Here is a 16,808-nt window from a genome sequence, read left to right on the forward strand (position 1 = left end):
ATCAAAGTACTGTATAATTAGTCAGATAATCAATTTAACTCGTTTTTACTCATTAAAATCAACTAATTTTTGTTTTTTAAATTTATCCTTGATAAATACTCATTTAAGAGTTGATATAATCTTACAATGATTGCCAAAAATATTATACCCATGACAAAATTCTTATTTTAAGATAGTAAAATAAATTTTTTATTTCATGAACAACGAGTAAATAGATGAATGGAAACGTACTACATTAGCATAAATGTAGCAACAATCGCGTCAATTTGAGTTGTTAATACTTTTGTCAAAATATATAAATATAAAATCAGAAATATCGAAAGATTATATGCGATACTGTGCACCAATTGTAAAAGTCATTGTAAATCATAAATAATAAATATAATGAATGACTTTTTTTCGTATTGCAATAATTTTTATATTCAAGTTATTTGAATGTGTGTCATAAGATACGTAAAAACATCAAAATCACGAGGAATTATGTTGTTGTATTTTCAAGATGCAAAATTTCGATTTTTAATGTGGGTTTTTGGCAGGTATAATCTTGATGTCACTCCATGTGGGAGTATTGTTGCAACATAATTAAAATTTACGAAGTTGATCTTAATTTGAATAATGCTGGAGAATTGCTGACAATGCAACTAATTATACTATATAGAATAGTTGCCGATTGGAATAATAAATTAGGCTGCCCAAATCATTTCTTTCAATTTTGGCATAAGGAGCAAAAAGGAAGCGATCAGTAAATGGGAGGGTAGGGTGTCATTTTTCATGGGACTACCTTTGCTAAAAAACAATGCATATGTTATGGGTATACTTATATGGAGCTTAAAATTAACAGTTATAGACAATTACACTCCCAGTTTTTTTTAATTACCCCCTTAATTTTAGAATTTTGCTGTTTTGATACCCAAAAAACCAGAGACTCAACTTCTTGGGGTTAATAATCTTAACTCAGATCAAGAAGGAGAAACATCTCATTATTTATCTTTTGAGTCTGCTGTTACTTGTAATGATCAAATCAACGAATACTTTTCCAATTTAGAAAATCCGGATTTGATGCAGACAGCTCTCAGAGAATTAAGAATAATCATCGACTATGAACCTGTCATTTTTAATCATTCCCAATTTCATCAGTTAATAGACATCGCTATTCACACAGAATCGGAAGTAATACATACTTTAGTGATGTATATACTTGATAAAATTACAGAATACCAGCAAGATTTACTAAATCGTTTAGTACCTTTAGACTTTTTAAGTTTATTCTTCGAACAGCTACCAAACAAGAACTTATTGATAGTCATGATAGATTTTATTCCTGTTTTGAAAGGATTGCCTGAATATTTAGCTGAATATGGAATTTTTCAGCTTTTGGAAAAATACGTTGCCGAACCAATTCCCGAAATTACAAAAGAATGCTTAACTGTCATCAAACGACTCGCGAAATTCAATTATACTGATATTTCATACATAGAGATTTTATGTAATTATATTTCAATAGAAGATATTAATTCTAGTTTATTAGTAAGTGCATTGGACACTATATCAGCCATTTGTGAAGTTAATTCTCAAGCAAGAGCTATAATTCTTAAAAATTTTCTAACACCAGAATTATTATCAAGCGAAAAGTACTTTAAACATATTATTGCAATATACATATCATGTTTTCTCACAGATTTCGATCAAACTATGTCTTTGATTACACCAGAATCAATTTTACCGTTCCTTTCATTCGAAAATGAGAATAAAGTGAAAGGAACCATTTATTTCTTCTACAGAATCTCCAAAACTCAGCTCGGAGCCGATTTAATTTGGAATAACACAGAAATTTTTCATTCTTTAATACAAACATTATTACAACCGAATCTAAAGTTCAAGATAATACAAAATGCATTTAAGGCATTTACACAATCTGTAATCAGAGCTCAAGCCAATATTGATCCAAAAATTTTCCTTGAAAATGACATTTTTTCCACAATCTGTGAGATGACACAGACTTCACATAGATCACAGTTAAAGCAGAACCTTAATTGTATATTGAAAATTCTTGAATTTACAAAAACTACAGATACATCAGTATTTGAAGAACTAGCCAACTCAGAAACACTATTTACTTTACTTGATGATACAAATAATAGCAAAGAAGAGCAAATAAATGAGTTAGTTAACCAGATATATGCTATTGTTGAAGAAGATTAGAAAATACCATATTGTTGTTTATAAAATTACTTATTTGTATGATATTTTAATAAAATTTTGTTTGAACTCCTTTTTTTTGAAAAATCAAAAAATCGATTTTTTTTTTGAAATCAATACTATAAAGTTAAAATTTCCTAAAATGAGAAAAAATGACATTATTTTTAATCCAAATAACTGAAAAGAGAAATAATCTAATTCTTCTTTGGTCCGCGTGTTGCAGCACCTCTTATTGGGCATAATTGATCGATAAGAGTTTCAAGGTCCTTGATAGTCTTAACCTCTTTCTTGACATCTTCTTCTGTAAGTCCCCAAAGAGAAGATTCTCCCTTGAAGATAGAGTATTTGGAATCATGGTTATCCTTACCAGCATCCTTGACCATACCAGAAATACCACGGGTCTGATCTCTGACAATTTTAGCAGCAATTGAAGCTTTAGATCTCTTAACTTGGGCTTCTATTTCATCTAGCTTTCTGGAGAGTTCTTCAGCTTTATCACCAGCAATAGCTATTGCTCTATCTGTATCAGCGCTAACCTTTCTTGGATCTGCACAATCGGCTTCCCACTCGGCTTCGATTTTAGCTATGGAATTCTCAAAGACCTGTGAGTTTTCTGCAAGATTCTGCTCAACATCTGCTTGGATTCTGTTATAAATACGCTGTAATTTTTCATCTGTTTCTTCTTTAAGAGCTTTGAGCTTTGGATCGCCAATTCCACGTGGAGAAAGCGGTCCACTGTCAAGACGCTCGGCAGTGTCTGTAAGATAGTCTGTTAATTCTTCTAATTTTCTATGTTGTTTAACAAGAGTATCCATGAGCTTTCTCATTTCATCTTCATGCTCCTGGTCGAGACGCATAATCATGTGACGTCTGTCGTAATCCATTTCGCGCTGAAATTCGTTCATCATTTTGATATGATTGCATTCAGAATCAACTAAGTTATCCTTTGTACGATTTCTTACTGCGGAGATTGACATAGCTACGAAGAAGCCAATTGAAATATTATGCATTTCGGAGCAATGGAAGATACGATCAATTTGTTCTTCGCTTAAGTGATCAAAATCAAGTCTAAGTGTAAGAAGAACAGCAGATTCAGGGTTAATGTCGTACAAATTCATTGTAAACTTAGTTAGTTCGTCCATATCCATATTATATTTTTCTGCGAGAACGACAATTCTGTAAAGAAGTTCTGGTTCAATATCTGGAAGTCTATCATCATCCCATGAGTCGTTGAGAATTTCGGCTACATGGCGAAGATCTTCAACAGTTTCTTCGTTGTTGTCAATCTTGTCAAGTAAAATGCCGATATAGTCTTCCCTTGGACGTGGGCGAAGTCCTCTGTTCTTGCACTCACTGTAACAGTGAGCTTCGAGTGAATTACAACCCCATTTTCTGTATAAATCCAATAGTTCAAAAATAAGCAAATCTGAGATAACGTATGGTCTTAACTGACATGAGTTAATGAAAGCTTCAAATGTTTCTTTAGCGACGTTCTCTTCGAATTTTAATTGTTGTGGATTTTGCTGATATTCTTCTGCAAATTTCGTTGATTGTTGACTAAAAACTTCGGGGTTAACCTTGTACATATTATCTTGGAAGATGATAAAGTAAGGCTGCGCCATCCGTCGTTTTTCTTATTTAACTGATTTTAGATTTTTAGAAAAAAAAATTTTTTTCTCCCCCTTCTAAAAAAAAACTGAAGCGTTATGAATTTTTTTTTTCAAAACGTTTTTTAATTACACAGAGTCATGCTGATCAAATATCAAGCTTATGGAGATTGGGTGATTATTTTTGCAAAGTTATAATGCTATTAAGTCTTTTAATTTATTTAAATGAATCATGAATTCTAAGCAATTTAAGAATCATCTCTGGCACAATCAATCTTATCATGAACATGATTAAAATATCTAATATCATACGCTGAAATTGATTAACATACCTGAACAAATTCTTAGAATTATGATTTCTAGAATAAGGAACTTAAACAGCTGTTTGTTATTCTCAAAAAGCTCAGGGTTGTATGCAAATTATGTGAGGTTGGCAAATTAGATTAAAAAGAATTTATACATGCATTAGTTCATTTATTATATTAAAGAAAAACTTTAAAAGTAAGTAATTTTAAAATCATTTCTATTCTCTTGATTGGATTCCAATCTTATTTCTTTTATTTTTTTTTAAATTGTTTATTCTGAAAAAAAAGACAAAAAATATATAAATATAAATCTATTTGTTCTTTTCTGCGAACTTCTGAACATCCTGTGGAGTGATTTGAGTAATCTCGACAGAATATGTCTTCTTGATGTACTCAATCATTTTCATATCTTCATCATCTCTTATGAGGTTGAATACTTTACCTTCCTTACCGAAACGGCCACATCTTCCTTGACGATGCAAGTATGACTCATAATCTGGTTCACCCCTCTCTTTTCTTGGCATATCAAAGTTGATAACAACCTTACATGAAGGGATATCGATACCTCTTGCAAGTAAGTTTGTTGTAAGTAATACTTTGATTTTCTGTTCTCTGAATTTTTTGACAACATCACGTCTTTCATCTTTTGTACGATCACCTGAGCACCAATCGCATTCCAACTTAAGAGCTTCGAGTTGTTTCTGAACTTTTTGCAAGTATTTTCTTGTATTGAAGAAAATGAAGGTTTGGAATTGGAATAAATATTGGAACATAATATTAATTGCGTCAATCTTATCCATTCCTTTCCTGCAATCGATGAAGAAGTGCTTGTTTGTCCTGTTAATTACGTTCTTTTGTGGTAAAATAATTCTTTGCATATTTGGTCTGAACGTATTAATGAAATCGTTAAGTTTATCAACAAGAGTGGCCGAATATAAGAGGAACTGTGCATTCTTGATCTCACCAGCGTACTTGATTAAATCTTCGTGGTAAATCTTATTTGTAATAACTTCATCACATTCATCTACAACGAAAACATCAATATCTTTCAATTGGGGAATCGCATTTGCAGCGTTGAAGAATAAACCTGGTGATGTAACAACAATTTGACCTAAGTGATCAATATCAGCACCATTCTTATCAATTTTCGTATATGTAACGCCCTCTGGTGCTAATTTCTGGAAATATTCTTCTGTTTGATCGACCAATTCCATATTTGGAACTAAAATAACAACCTGGACTTTGCTAGAGTTACGGTCAACGCGTAAAAGCGAATTGACAACAAAAGCCAGGGTTTTACCAGAACCGTTTTGAGCTTGACCTAAAATACTTGGATGGTCTTCGCCGTTAGCGATCTGAATGGAGCTAGCTTGAATGGAAGAAGGTTTTTCGAAGTTATTATCAATAAGCTTCTGATGAAGGTCTGAATACGTATCATAATCAAAAAGATCTTCCCAATCTTGTGGAGCAGAATATGGTGATGTTTTATCAGACTGAATGACTTTCAAATCATGAGGTCTGAAAAATAGCTGCATTTCAAGATCATCGAGTTTGGCGGGAGCGGCCATTTTTTTTTGATAATTTTTTTTCGGAAAAATTTGTGACCAAAGCTAATTCTCTTCTTCTAATGATACTCGTAAGATTAATCAGAAAATTTTAAATTCATAGAAAAATTTTGTCGGAAATTTATGATAGGAAGCATTTCATGATGCAAAACCAAGTTCTAGATTCTTACTAGTACATGAAAAAATCGTTTATAGCAACAAAAAATTTCCAGACGAAGTACAAGACTGAAGAATGATCAAAAATATAGTTTGATAAAACATTAGATGAAACAGTATTCTTTAACTATATAGGATCTAACAAGTTTTACGTTTTTATTTGTATGTTCGAAGAATACAATAAAAATTACCCATTATTTATTGAAATTTAAAAAGGATTTTGCCAATTAGTTGAAGACTCAATATATAATACTTACAATTCCACAGAACATGGTGAATGCACTTATTATTTCGGTTCTAATACACAGTTTGCCCAACAACGAAATTACTATTTCAAATCTTTATCAAAGATGCATTATATTTCATTTGTTCAAAGTGTTACATTCTCTAACACCAATAAAAACTATACTATGAAAGAAATGACAAAAAGAACAAAAATCAAACGAAATTATGATTGGTCTCAATATTTTGGAGATAGACCTAAAGTAGATAAGATCCAAGATGGAAGTGCATTGTATGTAATATCAGAATCTTCCAATTATTACATATCTAATTGTTTCTTCTTCAATTGTAAAGAAAATGGAGCAATTTACTTTGATGATCTTTACGAAGAAAACTGTGTATTAGTTGAATTCTCAATATTTAGTCATTGTAAATCCACATATGGTGGTGGATCTATTTACTATTTCTGTTCAAATGGACAGTTTGTCCAACAACAAAATTGTTATTACAAATCAATTTCCCAAATAAGTGCTATGTCATTTTATCAAGAAACTAAATCTTCTAATACTAATAAAAACTACGTATTCCAAGTTTCAGTTTATATATGCGGTCAAAGCGAAGAAGAAGGATATTCTACATTCTGTCTAGTAAATGGTGATATCCAATTTGAGAATAACAACATCACAAACAACAAATGCAGTAGATGCCCATCATACTGTAGTGTCCTTGGAGGAGGACCTGTGACATGTAACTTCTCAACATTCAGAGAAAACAACCAAACTGAAAGTGATTCACTCACATTTTACGCTTCTTCTACTTCATTAACTCAAAATGTTTCTTATTGTAATGTTATTGGAAATAGATGTGGAACAGATAATGAACAAATTCTATTTATATGTGGCTGTACAACTAATGTCGATCACTGCATATTTTTAAATAACACTGCTGTTTACATGTTTGATCAAAATTACAAAAATTACACTTTGACTATTTCAGAATCATATGTTCAATCAAATTCAACAACTGGACTAGGAACTGTTTCATTTACTAATCTAACAAACGATTTTAATAATATTTTTTCCCATTTTTACACTGAAATTTGTTTTGCAGATCCCAGGTTAATTTCTTTTAAATTATCTTATCTCTCTAAAATTTCAAAAACATCTGCAGCAGCACTTTTATCATCAAAAAATAAAAAATAATTTTATCATTATTTGAAAAATTTTCGAAATCATGAAAATTGAAATATACAAGTGAAAACAAGATAATACTCCACAATCATACCTTATCATCTTTGAGAGGGCTCCCAATTTATGATATGCTATTATATTTTATTCCTTCAATTAAGTGATTTATATGATATTTTCTAAGATATCTATATAATCACATCGGAAATTTAGAGACCACAAAATTGATTGTATATCATATTTAAATGTTAATTTAATACATAAGTTTTTTATAAACAAATTTCAAACAATGATAGGCTTCGAAGAATTAATCATCAAAACTTTTTTTGCAGCTTCTTCCTGAACAATTAAAGCATCAAGATCATGTTTTGCTCTAGAAATAACATCCCTCAAACAATCATCATCCAATTCCCTATTGGCATCGAAATACTGTCTAAAGTTATGAACAACAAAACCAATAATATTTCTTTTTTCAGTGTAGAAATTCGATTTCTGTTCTTCTATCATTGTTTCGAATTTCATTTCTGTTGCCAATATATTTGATCTCTCTTTCATCTCCATAACTCTTTTAATTCTTTCAATTTCTTCTTGACTTTCATCCAATTTTTGTTTCAAATATTCACTTTGTTTCAGTGAATCCTCGAGTTGTTTGTTGGATCTGGCTAACTGTTCTTCTGATTCCTTGAGTGAACACATAACTTCATCATGTGCTTTTGCAAGTTCATTGTTTTTATCTTTGATTTCACTTAGATATTTATCATATTGCATTTTCATCATTTCTTTTTCTCTTTCTGCTTGTTTTCTTGTTTCTTTCAGGTTGTTTTCGCATTGATCAATAAGGAATTGGTTATTTCTGTCTTGTTCCTTCTTGGAATCTCTCATCATTTGAACAGTTCTTCGTAACTGACTTCCTTCTTTTTCTAAATTATAAATTTTTGTTTTGAGGTCATTCATATTTTGATCTTTAGCTTCTAAACGAGTTTTGTTCTGTTTATTAATGGTTTCTATTTGTGATTCATATTTCTGTTTGATTTTGTCTTTCTCCTTTTCATTTTCTTGCTTTTGGAGCTCAATTCTTTCTTTAATTTCTTTGTTTTCGTTTTGGAGCTGGTTTATTTCATTGGTAAGCTTCCTGTTGTCCAGGAGTGATCTAGATATGTCTTCTTTGAGCGATTGGACTTCTCTATCCCTATCACTAAGGTTTTGTCTTAAATTATTCGCAATTTCGTTGGATTCATCAGTGACTTTTTTGAAAACTTTCTTTGTCTGCTTCATCTTGTTCCTTTCTTCATTAAGAGATTTGTGGAGATCATTGATTTTGTTGTACAATTCACTGATCATTTTTTCTCCTTCGCTTGTATTTGAAACTTCTAGCTTAGTTAGCATGGCCAAGAGGTCTTCTTCAACACGGGATTTTTCGTTTGTCACATCTAAGTGGTCGGAGAACAATTTATTTGCTCGAGTTGTAACTTCGTATGCAGAAACAGGGTCTGTGACAATGGTTTCACATGACAATGATGATGAATCGAACAAAGAACCTATTTGGGAAAGGAATTTATCAATAGTTTTCGTGTTTTTGTCATTAATTTCAGAATTGTTTTTGATTTCTGACTCTTTAGAGGCCAATATGTCTTGATAATGCTTGGATATTAATGAGACAATACTCTTTATCTTGGAATTGGCAGGGATTGTTAAGTTATTAGCATATTCCGAGATTTTTGTGCAAAGTTCTCTAGAAAAGTCCGAATTATAGAATGAAGATGGTTGTATATCACCTCCATTTTGGCTCTTTTCGATTTCTTGAGCAAGTTTACTTTCAGAATTTTTGATTGACTTTTTCAGAGATTTGTTTAGAGCTGTAAGCTCCGAAATTGTTGCCTCTGCAGCTTTGAGTGTATTATTTTCACGTTTAATGATAGCAATAAGATGGTCTCTGTTTGAAATTAAATCTTTAATTTCATTTTGTTGGTTTTGCAACTGGTTTTGGAGAGCATCATTAGCTGAAACAAGTTTTTGATATCTTGATGCTCCTTCATCAATCATTGCTTGTAATTTTTGAGCTTGAAGTTGAGAATTCTTTAATTTGATGGAATTTGCTTTCACATTTTCTTCTGCAGATGTTTTCTCAAGTGACAGAGTTGATTTTTCAACTTTAAGTTTATCTAGTTCTTGAGTTTTATCTTGTAATTCAGATGAAATTTGTTGATATTTCTTTTTAAGGCTTTCGTAACTGATTTCCACAGATTTAAGCTGTGAAGTGACAGCTAAGGCCTGTTTTTGCATTGAACTTGAAGTTGTCTCTTGTTCTTCTAATTGTAACTTTAATGAGTCTATTTTTGATTGTAAATCCTCATTCTCTTGCTTAAGTTTACATGCTGTATAAGAGTCCTCTGAATGAGCCCTTATTTCTTCATCTGTTGGTATTTTTGTTTTGATTTTTTCAATTTTCTGCATTAACTGTTCAATTTCATCATTTTTAGCTTTAATTTGTTGTTCATGTTCATTCTTAAGACGTTCTGTATTCTTAACGTTATCCAAAATTTCTAATTCTAATTTTGCAATTTTTTGTTCGTAATTTTGCTTTTCGCTTTCATATTGTCTTTGAATTTCCTCAAACTTCGATTGTAGAGACTTTCTAAGTGCTCTTTCTTCTTTTAGTCTTGTTTGTTTCTTTGTAATTTGATCTTTAAAAGCATTTATTAATTCTGAGGTTTCTGATTCATATTGTGAGATTTGTGTTGTTGTAGCACTAGGTTGCTGCAACAAGAATTCTGTAACTTCGCCAATCGAATTAAACGTTTGTTGATAAACTTGTTGAGCTGCAGAAATTACTCCAGCGATGTCTTTTTTGAATGACTCAATGTCATCGTTAGACTTTTTAAGTAAATTTTCGTTAATTCTGATTTGATCTGTTAATTTCTGGATTTGTTCTGCAAAATTCAGCTTAATTTTGGTAATTTCTTCTTGTCCTTTTTGCGCTAATTCTCTTTCCTTTTGCTTTTTCAATTCATCTATTTGAATTTGCAATTCTTCGTTAGTTTTCATTGTAATTTCTAACCTTCTGCGGGCATCATCAGCACTATCTTCAGACTTTCGTAATTTGGATGAAAGTTCAGCGTTTTGTCTAACTAGAATTTCATTTTTTTGCGCGAATTCAAGTGATTCATTTAATTGATTCTGAAGGGTTGAAATTTGCTGAATATATTGTTCATTTTTCTGCCTTAGCTGCTCAAGTGTTGATCCTGTCTGAGCAGCATCGATTGATTTCAAACTCTCGTCGGTTTCGGTGCTGCTCATAACAAATTTTCCGTTTGCTAAAATCTCTGTTTTGCCGCCATCATATTTTATATTAGGAATATGAGCTACATGGATTTGCAACAAAGAAAAACACATTTTCTCCTCGCAAATCATCATTTTTCGACAAGTTTGAAATTCAAATTTGATAAAATATAAACATATATGCATTAGCATGTACTTAAATGGACTTACAAAGAACACTAGATAATCAAGATTTGCTTTTAATATCCAAATTCTACTTCAAGAATCAATCATATCATTTTGTATAGCAATGAATGAATATCACTAGTTGGTATCAATTAAAATATATAGGAAATGAGTATCCAATTATACTAACATTGAGTAATTCAATAATACTAGAAAATTTGATCAAAGGTTTTGAAATAAACGAACTAGATAAAACAGTTATACATAACATTTAAAACATATAAGCATACATCATATAAACAAACAAAACTCAAATTATTGAGGAACAAATTCATCTTCCTCTTCTTCAAAATCTTCTTCTTCAATATACTCGTACTCATATTCATGAGGCTCTTCATCTGGTGGCTGCTGCTGTTTAGGCGGCGGGTTCGCATTTTGATTTTGAGCAGGTGGCTTCGTATTATTTTGTTCTGGTTTGGTGTCCTTTTGTGGCTCTTTATTAGCATTGTTTGCTGTAGCCTTTGGAGGATTTTCTGGGGGAGGCGAAATTGCTTTATTATCTTGTGATTTAGGAGCTTTATTATTATCATTTTGATTTTGAGCATCTGGATTCTCGGGATCTGCAATGTTTTGAGCATTTGGATCATTAGATTGTGGATCTAGAGGTTGACTATCAGGAGACTTTGGATCAAAGGCATCAGGCTGCAAAAAAACTAGTATTATGAAGGCAACAATTAAAATCGTAGTTGGAGCAGAAACTCCTGCAAAAATGTCATATAATGTTAATGTACGATATCTTGTGTATTGCTTCAGACTCCATGTTGTAGGATTATCCCAGCAGAACAATTCAGTTGCTGTACTTTTGTTTGTTTGTAGCATTTGTTCGCAATGTTCTACAATGGCAACGTAATCTGAAAGATATTCGCTTTCTGTAGTATTTCCTAGGATTATATAGTTAATAATTAAATCAAATACGACAATGACAATATATATAATAAAAATAATTTTCTTTCCTTTCATATTGATTCCAATTAATCCGATTAAAATCAATACAAAAGCACTTATTGATAACAGCATTGTTATTACTGAGAGTGCAAGCAACCCAGATCCGATGATACTTTTCCATATACTTTTTGATGTGACAATAATACCGTAAATACTAAATCCGAATGTAATTATGTGCAAGAAAGCCAACAGAAGTTTACACCAGAATAAGTAAATTCCTGTTTTTGATTTGGTTTGTAGATCTGAAAGCTTTTGGAACATGAAAATTCTAAAATAAACGTACATTTCAAAAAGAAAGTCGAAATTAGAAAGAAACGAGATTGCAGATTCTGGTGAGAAGTCTTAGGTTACACTCGAGAGGGTATAATTAAGGTGGCTGTTTCTGGTTAAATACATTATTATGTACACTTTAAACTTATAATTTATTCAATTGTGATATTTCCAGATTCAAGTTAGTCCATTGAAGGTCCTCTTCTAGATAAATTTAACACATTTTGATATTTAACACAATTAAATAACCATCGGCTTTGAATTTCACCACAAATTAGAAAATCAACCATTCTTTCTATTATTATTCATGAGTTATGTTTTGAAGTTGTGTTTATTTGCGTTTTGTCTATAATGATCAATGCAAATTTTATGATAAACTGAATATTGAGCATAAACTGTCTTTCATATGTAAAGTCTCATATTCAAATTTTTAAAAAGGGGTTTTATCAATATTGTGGGGGAGAGGACGATAAGGAGACCGACCAAATGAAAACACTCAATTTTTAGGCATGCCTCAGAAAAATATAAATAAAAATTATATGATATTATGCATTAGGATAGTATATAGATTAAAATAATAATGCTTTATTTTCCCTCTCAATTTGGTAACGTGCTCGAGGAAAATGGTATTACTGAATATAGAATCAGTAATAGGAATACAACAAAACAAATAATATTTTTTTTTGGATAACAAAGCGTCAAAAGATTATTGAAAATCTGATAAATTGGTAATAAATCAGTGTTACAAGTAGAATAAATCCAACAAAGTGGATGTGATCTTGTAAGGTAACAATTTACATTAAATTCTCTCTTCTTGAGCATCTAATTTGGCAAACTTTGAGAACAATGAGAAAATTCTTTGTAATAATGGGTATCTTTTCATCATGGAAGATCTGTGTTTTAAATCCTTATAATGACTTTTCTAAAAAGATAATTATGCGTTTTGAAAATCGTGAAATTTGGAATCAGTGAATGAAATCCAATCTCTTTATGAAGCACATCTATGCAAATTTTGATCTTATTTGATCAAAAATGCTTTATTTTGGTTTTCTGTAAGAAGATCGAGTTGGTTCCCATTAGAAAGAAAAGTGACAAGAATGAAAAAATTCATATTTTCTTAATATTATTAGTGTATAAAGATCATTTTTATGTTCAATTTAAAATCAATTTTTATCTGAATTTTGTAGTTATTGACAGATTTTGAAAATTGCATCAAGCAAATTAAAAATAATTTATGATTTTGATATACTGATAATCCTTTTATAGAATAGTATTTCTTCTTACCAGCTTAAAAACACTAAAAACCATATAGTTGCATTTAATAGAAGTGCAAATTCTCAATGCATGCATATTTAATAATGTATTCTTAGTCATATTGCATCAAATTAATAAAAGTAACTAAGGGGATATGATTACTTTAATATAACATAAACATTAAAATTATCAAATGAGATATATTCCGAAAATGAGCATAATCAACTTGTATTCAAACATACTAACAGAATATGTTCGATTTATACTTCAAAAGTTTTTAATATTTGCTTATAAAATATGATATTTAATCTATTCCAAACAAAGTTGAATTAATCCAATTGAATTATCAGAAAACTTATTTAAACTAGGCTAAGATTTATATTTTAATAACAGTTCTGAATAATTCAGATTATTAATACAATTTTTTGATAATGTTCATCAACAAATAAGTATTGTTCAAAATTTCGTGTGCAATTTATGAATACATAGGGTGATATAACGAATTCTTGTATTGTTTTATGTTTTTGGAAAGATTGAATATATTTAATATTTTATCAACAACATATCTATGAACAAACTTTGAAAAAAGAAACTATTTATGATGCCTATTTATATGGTAGAAAATAAAAGTCTTGAGGTAGGCTACAGGCGAGGAGACTTTACGTATAAAAAATCGAAAAAAATTTCAAGTTTTTCTCCATTATTTTAATCTAACATTTGAATTTTTATAAGACATTTAGTCAAACTAAAAGGAAAAATAACTATTGCTTCAAAGTGCACGTTTAAAAAATTATGAGATCTGAAGAACTTTGTTCTCTTTTCTTGGCATCATCATTTCTAGAAAACTTCAACGAAATGGATGATGTCAGTAATATTGAAATCATGACTGATTTTCTTAAAATTGTCGAAGCTTCTAAAAGACAAGAAATTTCTTTTGGTCACTTCAAGAATATCATTGAAAACTCATCAGACAATATCCAAAATTCATATCAAAACTACATTGCGCTCTTTTTAAAGTCCTATACAGTTGTTATTAAAGAAATCAAGCAACTTATTGAGAATACAAAGCTAAATTATCAGTCACCTCTTGGTATTATAATATGCGATAACTTACATAGTCTCGATACGATATCAATTTTTTCAATTTCCAAACTCACAACAGATTTTATGAATTGGATCTCAGTAGATGAAATAAATTCAACACCATTACTCTTAGAACCAGATATATTATTCAACAAAAAGCCATTACCTAAATTCTTTTCACCATTACCTTCATATCAAATTCCAGAACAAACTCCAGACGAGCTAGAAGCATTTCTTAAGAAGTGCAGTGATAAAAATCCTCAAGCCCTACTTTACCTAGCCTTGAAACATGCAGGAGAAAGGAAAACATCGCAAGCCCTTGAAGAAGCATCAAATCTCTGTTTAAGTATATCGAAATCTAATGATGAAAGTGTTCGCAGTCGCGCATCAGTTGCTTTAGCACAGATATACAATGAAATAGGACTTGTTGATGATTCGATTCTCGCTATAAACGAATCAATTGATGGTGCAAAGAATGTTGAAGATCTTTCTGTATTAAGTTCAGCAGTTACGATGAAAGCTGTACTTGAAAACTCTCCAGAACTATGGAAACACGCTGCAAACCTTGCAGATCCTCATCCAATTGCAACTGTTCATGCTGCTCTGGCTGAAGATGATGGTTTGGTCAAAGCATTTAAGACAAAATGGCCATATGTTGCAGCAGAGATATATACGACACTAGGAAAAGAATATGCACATAATTTTGCTGAATGTTTACCTCAGTCAACAAGGGTTTTGGCTTATATCATTGAAGATTTGTTATCTAATGGAAAATGGAAGGAAGCTGCGGACACATTATTGAAGTTTGATATAGGAATGACTGAAGTTCGAGCATCTGCACTCGCAGTTTGCATTTTATTCAGCGATGTGGCAGGATTTGACGAATCCGCACAATTTTTCAGAGAAGAACTCGAAGATATTCTAACAATAGATGTTGGACACTTTAACGAAGTGAAAGGTACTCTTAGAAATATCTCAAATATGTGGAATACCGAAATTAAAGAGAATGAAATTCCATCAGGAAAGAATGTTCTCATAGCAGCAAGATGGGTTGTAAATAATGCAAATACAGCTGAAAAGGTCGTGGCTGCTTCAAATTTCGCTAACCAAATTTTAGCATCTTCATTATATGATAAATTAATCAACAAAGCAAAGGAATTTAACATTGAGATCCAATTGAATCCAGTGAATAATAATTTGAATACTATTGTCCTAGAAGATCTTATTATCGGATTATCAAACTTATAAAAATAAAAATATTTACTTTTATTTATCTGATTTCGGATTAGTAAAACAAAATAACACCATAATAATTAAGTAATAAGGTAATACACGCAGATAATTCTAAAATATTCCAACACTTTTTCGGAAAAAATTGAAATGGTGTAGGAACTTTGATGAAAAATTCAAATATTCATCTACAATTGAAATACATTAATATTATTCATAAAAGCAATTTGAATTATCTCAAATTTTGAGAGAATCATTCAAAAAATTTACATGATTTCATTTTTCATGAAAAACACTCACTATTCGGAGCTCATGAATACATACAAGGACTATGATGACCTATTTGTCAGACTATATAGGCTTCATACTTATAAAGAAGAGGAAGTTGATGAAATTTATCAAGAAATCAAGAAACAATTACTTGAAACAAAAATGTTTACACCCATTAAGTTGATTTCAATACTCTATACAGCAGCAAAATTCAATAATCGCTATTTACGATCATATTTCGCTATCTTCAAGATGATTTTTGATGAATATCATATAACAACAGATAGTGGAATCTCATCTATTTTCCTATACTTCTTGAATACGGAATATGGTATCCAAACATCCGGACAAAACAATTCTCGTTATAAATTACAAAAACTTTCATTAGATGTATTTGAAGAGAACACGATTTACAGAGCAATTATGGAGGATGATATAGAAAAGTTTATGTTGTTTACAGAAAGTGAAGATTTCGGTCCACTTCAAACTTTAAGAAATGATTTATTCTCAGACTTTTTTGGCGATTCAGATATAGGATTTATGGATTTATGTTCCTATTATGGAGCTGTTAAATGTTTTAAGTTCTTAATTACATCAAGTGTACACCCTCTTACATTGGTCTGAAGTATTCATTCTTGGGTGGAAATCCTGATATAGTTCATGAGTGCTTGAAACAACATTCAGTTAATAGAGAATGCATGGAATTCGCGATCGCATCACATAACATTGATTTTGTTTGCTTCCTCATGAATGAGTATGGACTAGAAGTTTTTCCGCACCATTGTGGTGAATACAATAATTTGCAAGCATTTTTTGTTTATTTAGATAATACAAATGACATAAATACATGCTTTGCAAATTCACCATTCTTTAATATTCCTTCACTTTGTGAATATTTTATTTCACATGGTGCTGATATTAATGCAAAGAATTATCGAGACCAAAATGCTCTCCATATTGCCGCAAGAAGCAATAATGTTGAAATTGCAGAATTTCTCATTGCAAACGGCA

The 16,808-nt window shown here is 30.8% G+C and overlaps 8 protein-coding genes across 8 annotated transcripts; 4 read left to right on the plus strand and 4 right to left on the minus strand.

Annotated features, from left to right (window-relative positions):
- Positions 1-904: 904 nt before the first annotated feature.
- On the plus strand, positions 905-2,272 carry TVAGG3_0283940 (armadillo (ARM) repeat-containing protein family; the record flags this gene model as incomplete). The annotated part of the gene is made up of 1 exon (XM_001323660.1): positions 1,060-2,202. The coding sequence occupies one exon, from the start codon at positions 1,060-1,062 to the stop codon at positions 2,200-2,202; it is 1,143 nt and encodes a 380-aa protein (XP_001323695.1).
- A 73-nt stretch (positions 2,273-2,345) lies between these two features.
- Positions 2,346-3,785, minus strand: TVAGG3_0283950 (ankyrin repeat domain-containing protein 49 family; the record flags this gene model as incomplete). The annotated part of the gene is made up of 1 exon (XM_001323659.2): positions 2,394-3,785. One exon carries the CDS (start codon positions 3,783-3,785, stop codon positions 2,394-2,396), a length of 1,392 nt encoding a protein of 463 aa, XP_001323694.1.
- Positions 3,786-4,391: 606 nt separating this feature from the next.
- TVAGG3_0283960 (helicase) lies at positions 4,392-5,731 on the minus strand (the record flags this gene model as incomplete). The annotated part of the gene is made up of 1 exon (XM_001323658.2): positions 4,423-5,679. One exon carries the CDS (start codon positions 5,677-5,679, stop codon positions 4,423-4,425), a length of 1,257 nt encoding a protein of 418 aa, XP_001323693.1.
- Positions 5,732-6,110: 379 nt separating this feature from the next.
- TVAGG3_0283970 (uncharacterized protein) lies at positions 6,111-7,256 on the plus strand (the record flags this gene model as incomplete). The annotated part of the gene is made up of 1 exon (XM_001323657.2): positions 6,183-7,256. One exon carries the CDS (start codon positions 6,183-6,185, stop codon positions 7,254-7,256), a length of 1,074 nt encoding a protein of 357 aa, XP_001323692.1.
- Positions 7,257-7,523: 267 nt separating this feature from the next.
- On the minus strand, positions 7,524-10,538 carry TVAGG3_0283980 (zebrafish ch73-193c12.2-related family; the record flags this gene model as incomplete). Its single annotated transcript, XM_001323656.1, has 1 exon — positions 7,524-10,538. The coding sequence occupies one exon, from the start codon at positions 10,536-10,538 to the stop codon at positions 7,524-7,526; it is 3,015 nt and encodes a 1,004-aa protein (XP_001323691.1).
- A 444-nt stretch (positions 10,539-10,982) lies between these two features.
- Positions 10,983-12,365, minus strand: TVAGG3_0283990 (uncharacterized protein; the record flags this gene model as incomplete). Its single annotated transcript, XM_001323655.1, has 1 exon — positions 11,001-11,951. One exon carries the CDS (start codon positions 11,949-11,951, stop codon positions 11,001-11,003), a length of 951 nt encoding a protein of 316 aa, XP_001323690.1.
- Positions 12,366-14,006: 1,641 nt separating this feature from the next.
- On the plus strand, positions 14,007-15,597 carry TVAGG3_0284000 (armadillo (ARM) repeat-containing protein family; the record flags this gene model as incomplete). Its single annotated transcript, XM_001323654.2, has 1 exon — positions 14,007-15,545. One exon carries the CDS (start codon positions 14,007-14,009, stop codon positions 15,543-15,545), a length of 1,539 nt encoding a protein of 512 aa, XP_001323689.1.
- Positions 15,598-15,812: 215 nt separating this feature from the next.
- TVAGG3_0284010 (proteasome regulatory particle assembly) lies at positions 15,813-16,421 on the plus strand (the record flags this gene model as incomplete). The annotated part of the gene is made up of 1 exon (XM_001323653.1): positions 15,813-16,421. One exon carries the CDS (start codon positions 15,813-15,815, stop codon positions 16,419-16,421), a length of 609 nt encoding a protein of 202 aa, XP_001323688.1.
- Positions 16,422-16,808: the final 387 nt, after the last annotated feature.

This window comes from Trichomonas vaginalis, chromosome V (assembly GCF_026262505.1).
Source record: "Trichomonas vaginalis G3 chromosome V, whole genome shotgun sequence".
In the NCBI taxonomy this organism is placed as follows: Eukaryota; Parabasalia; order Trichomonadida; family Trichomonadidae; genus Trichomonas; species Trichomonas vaginalis.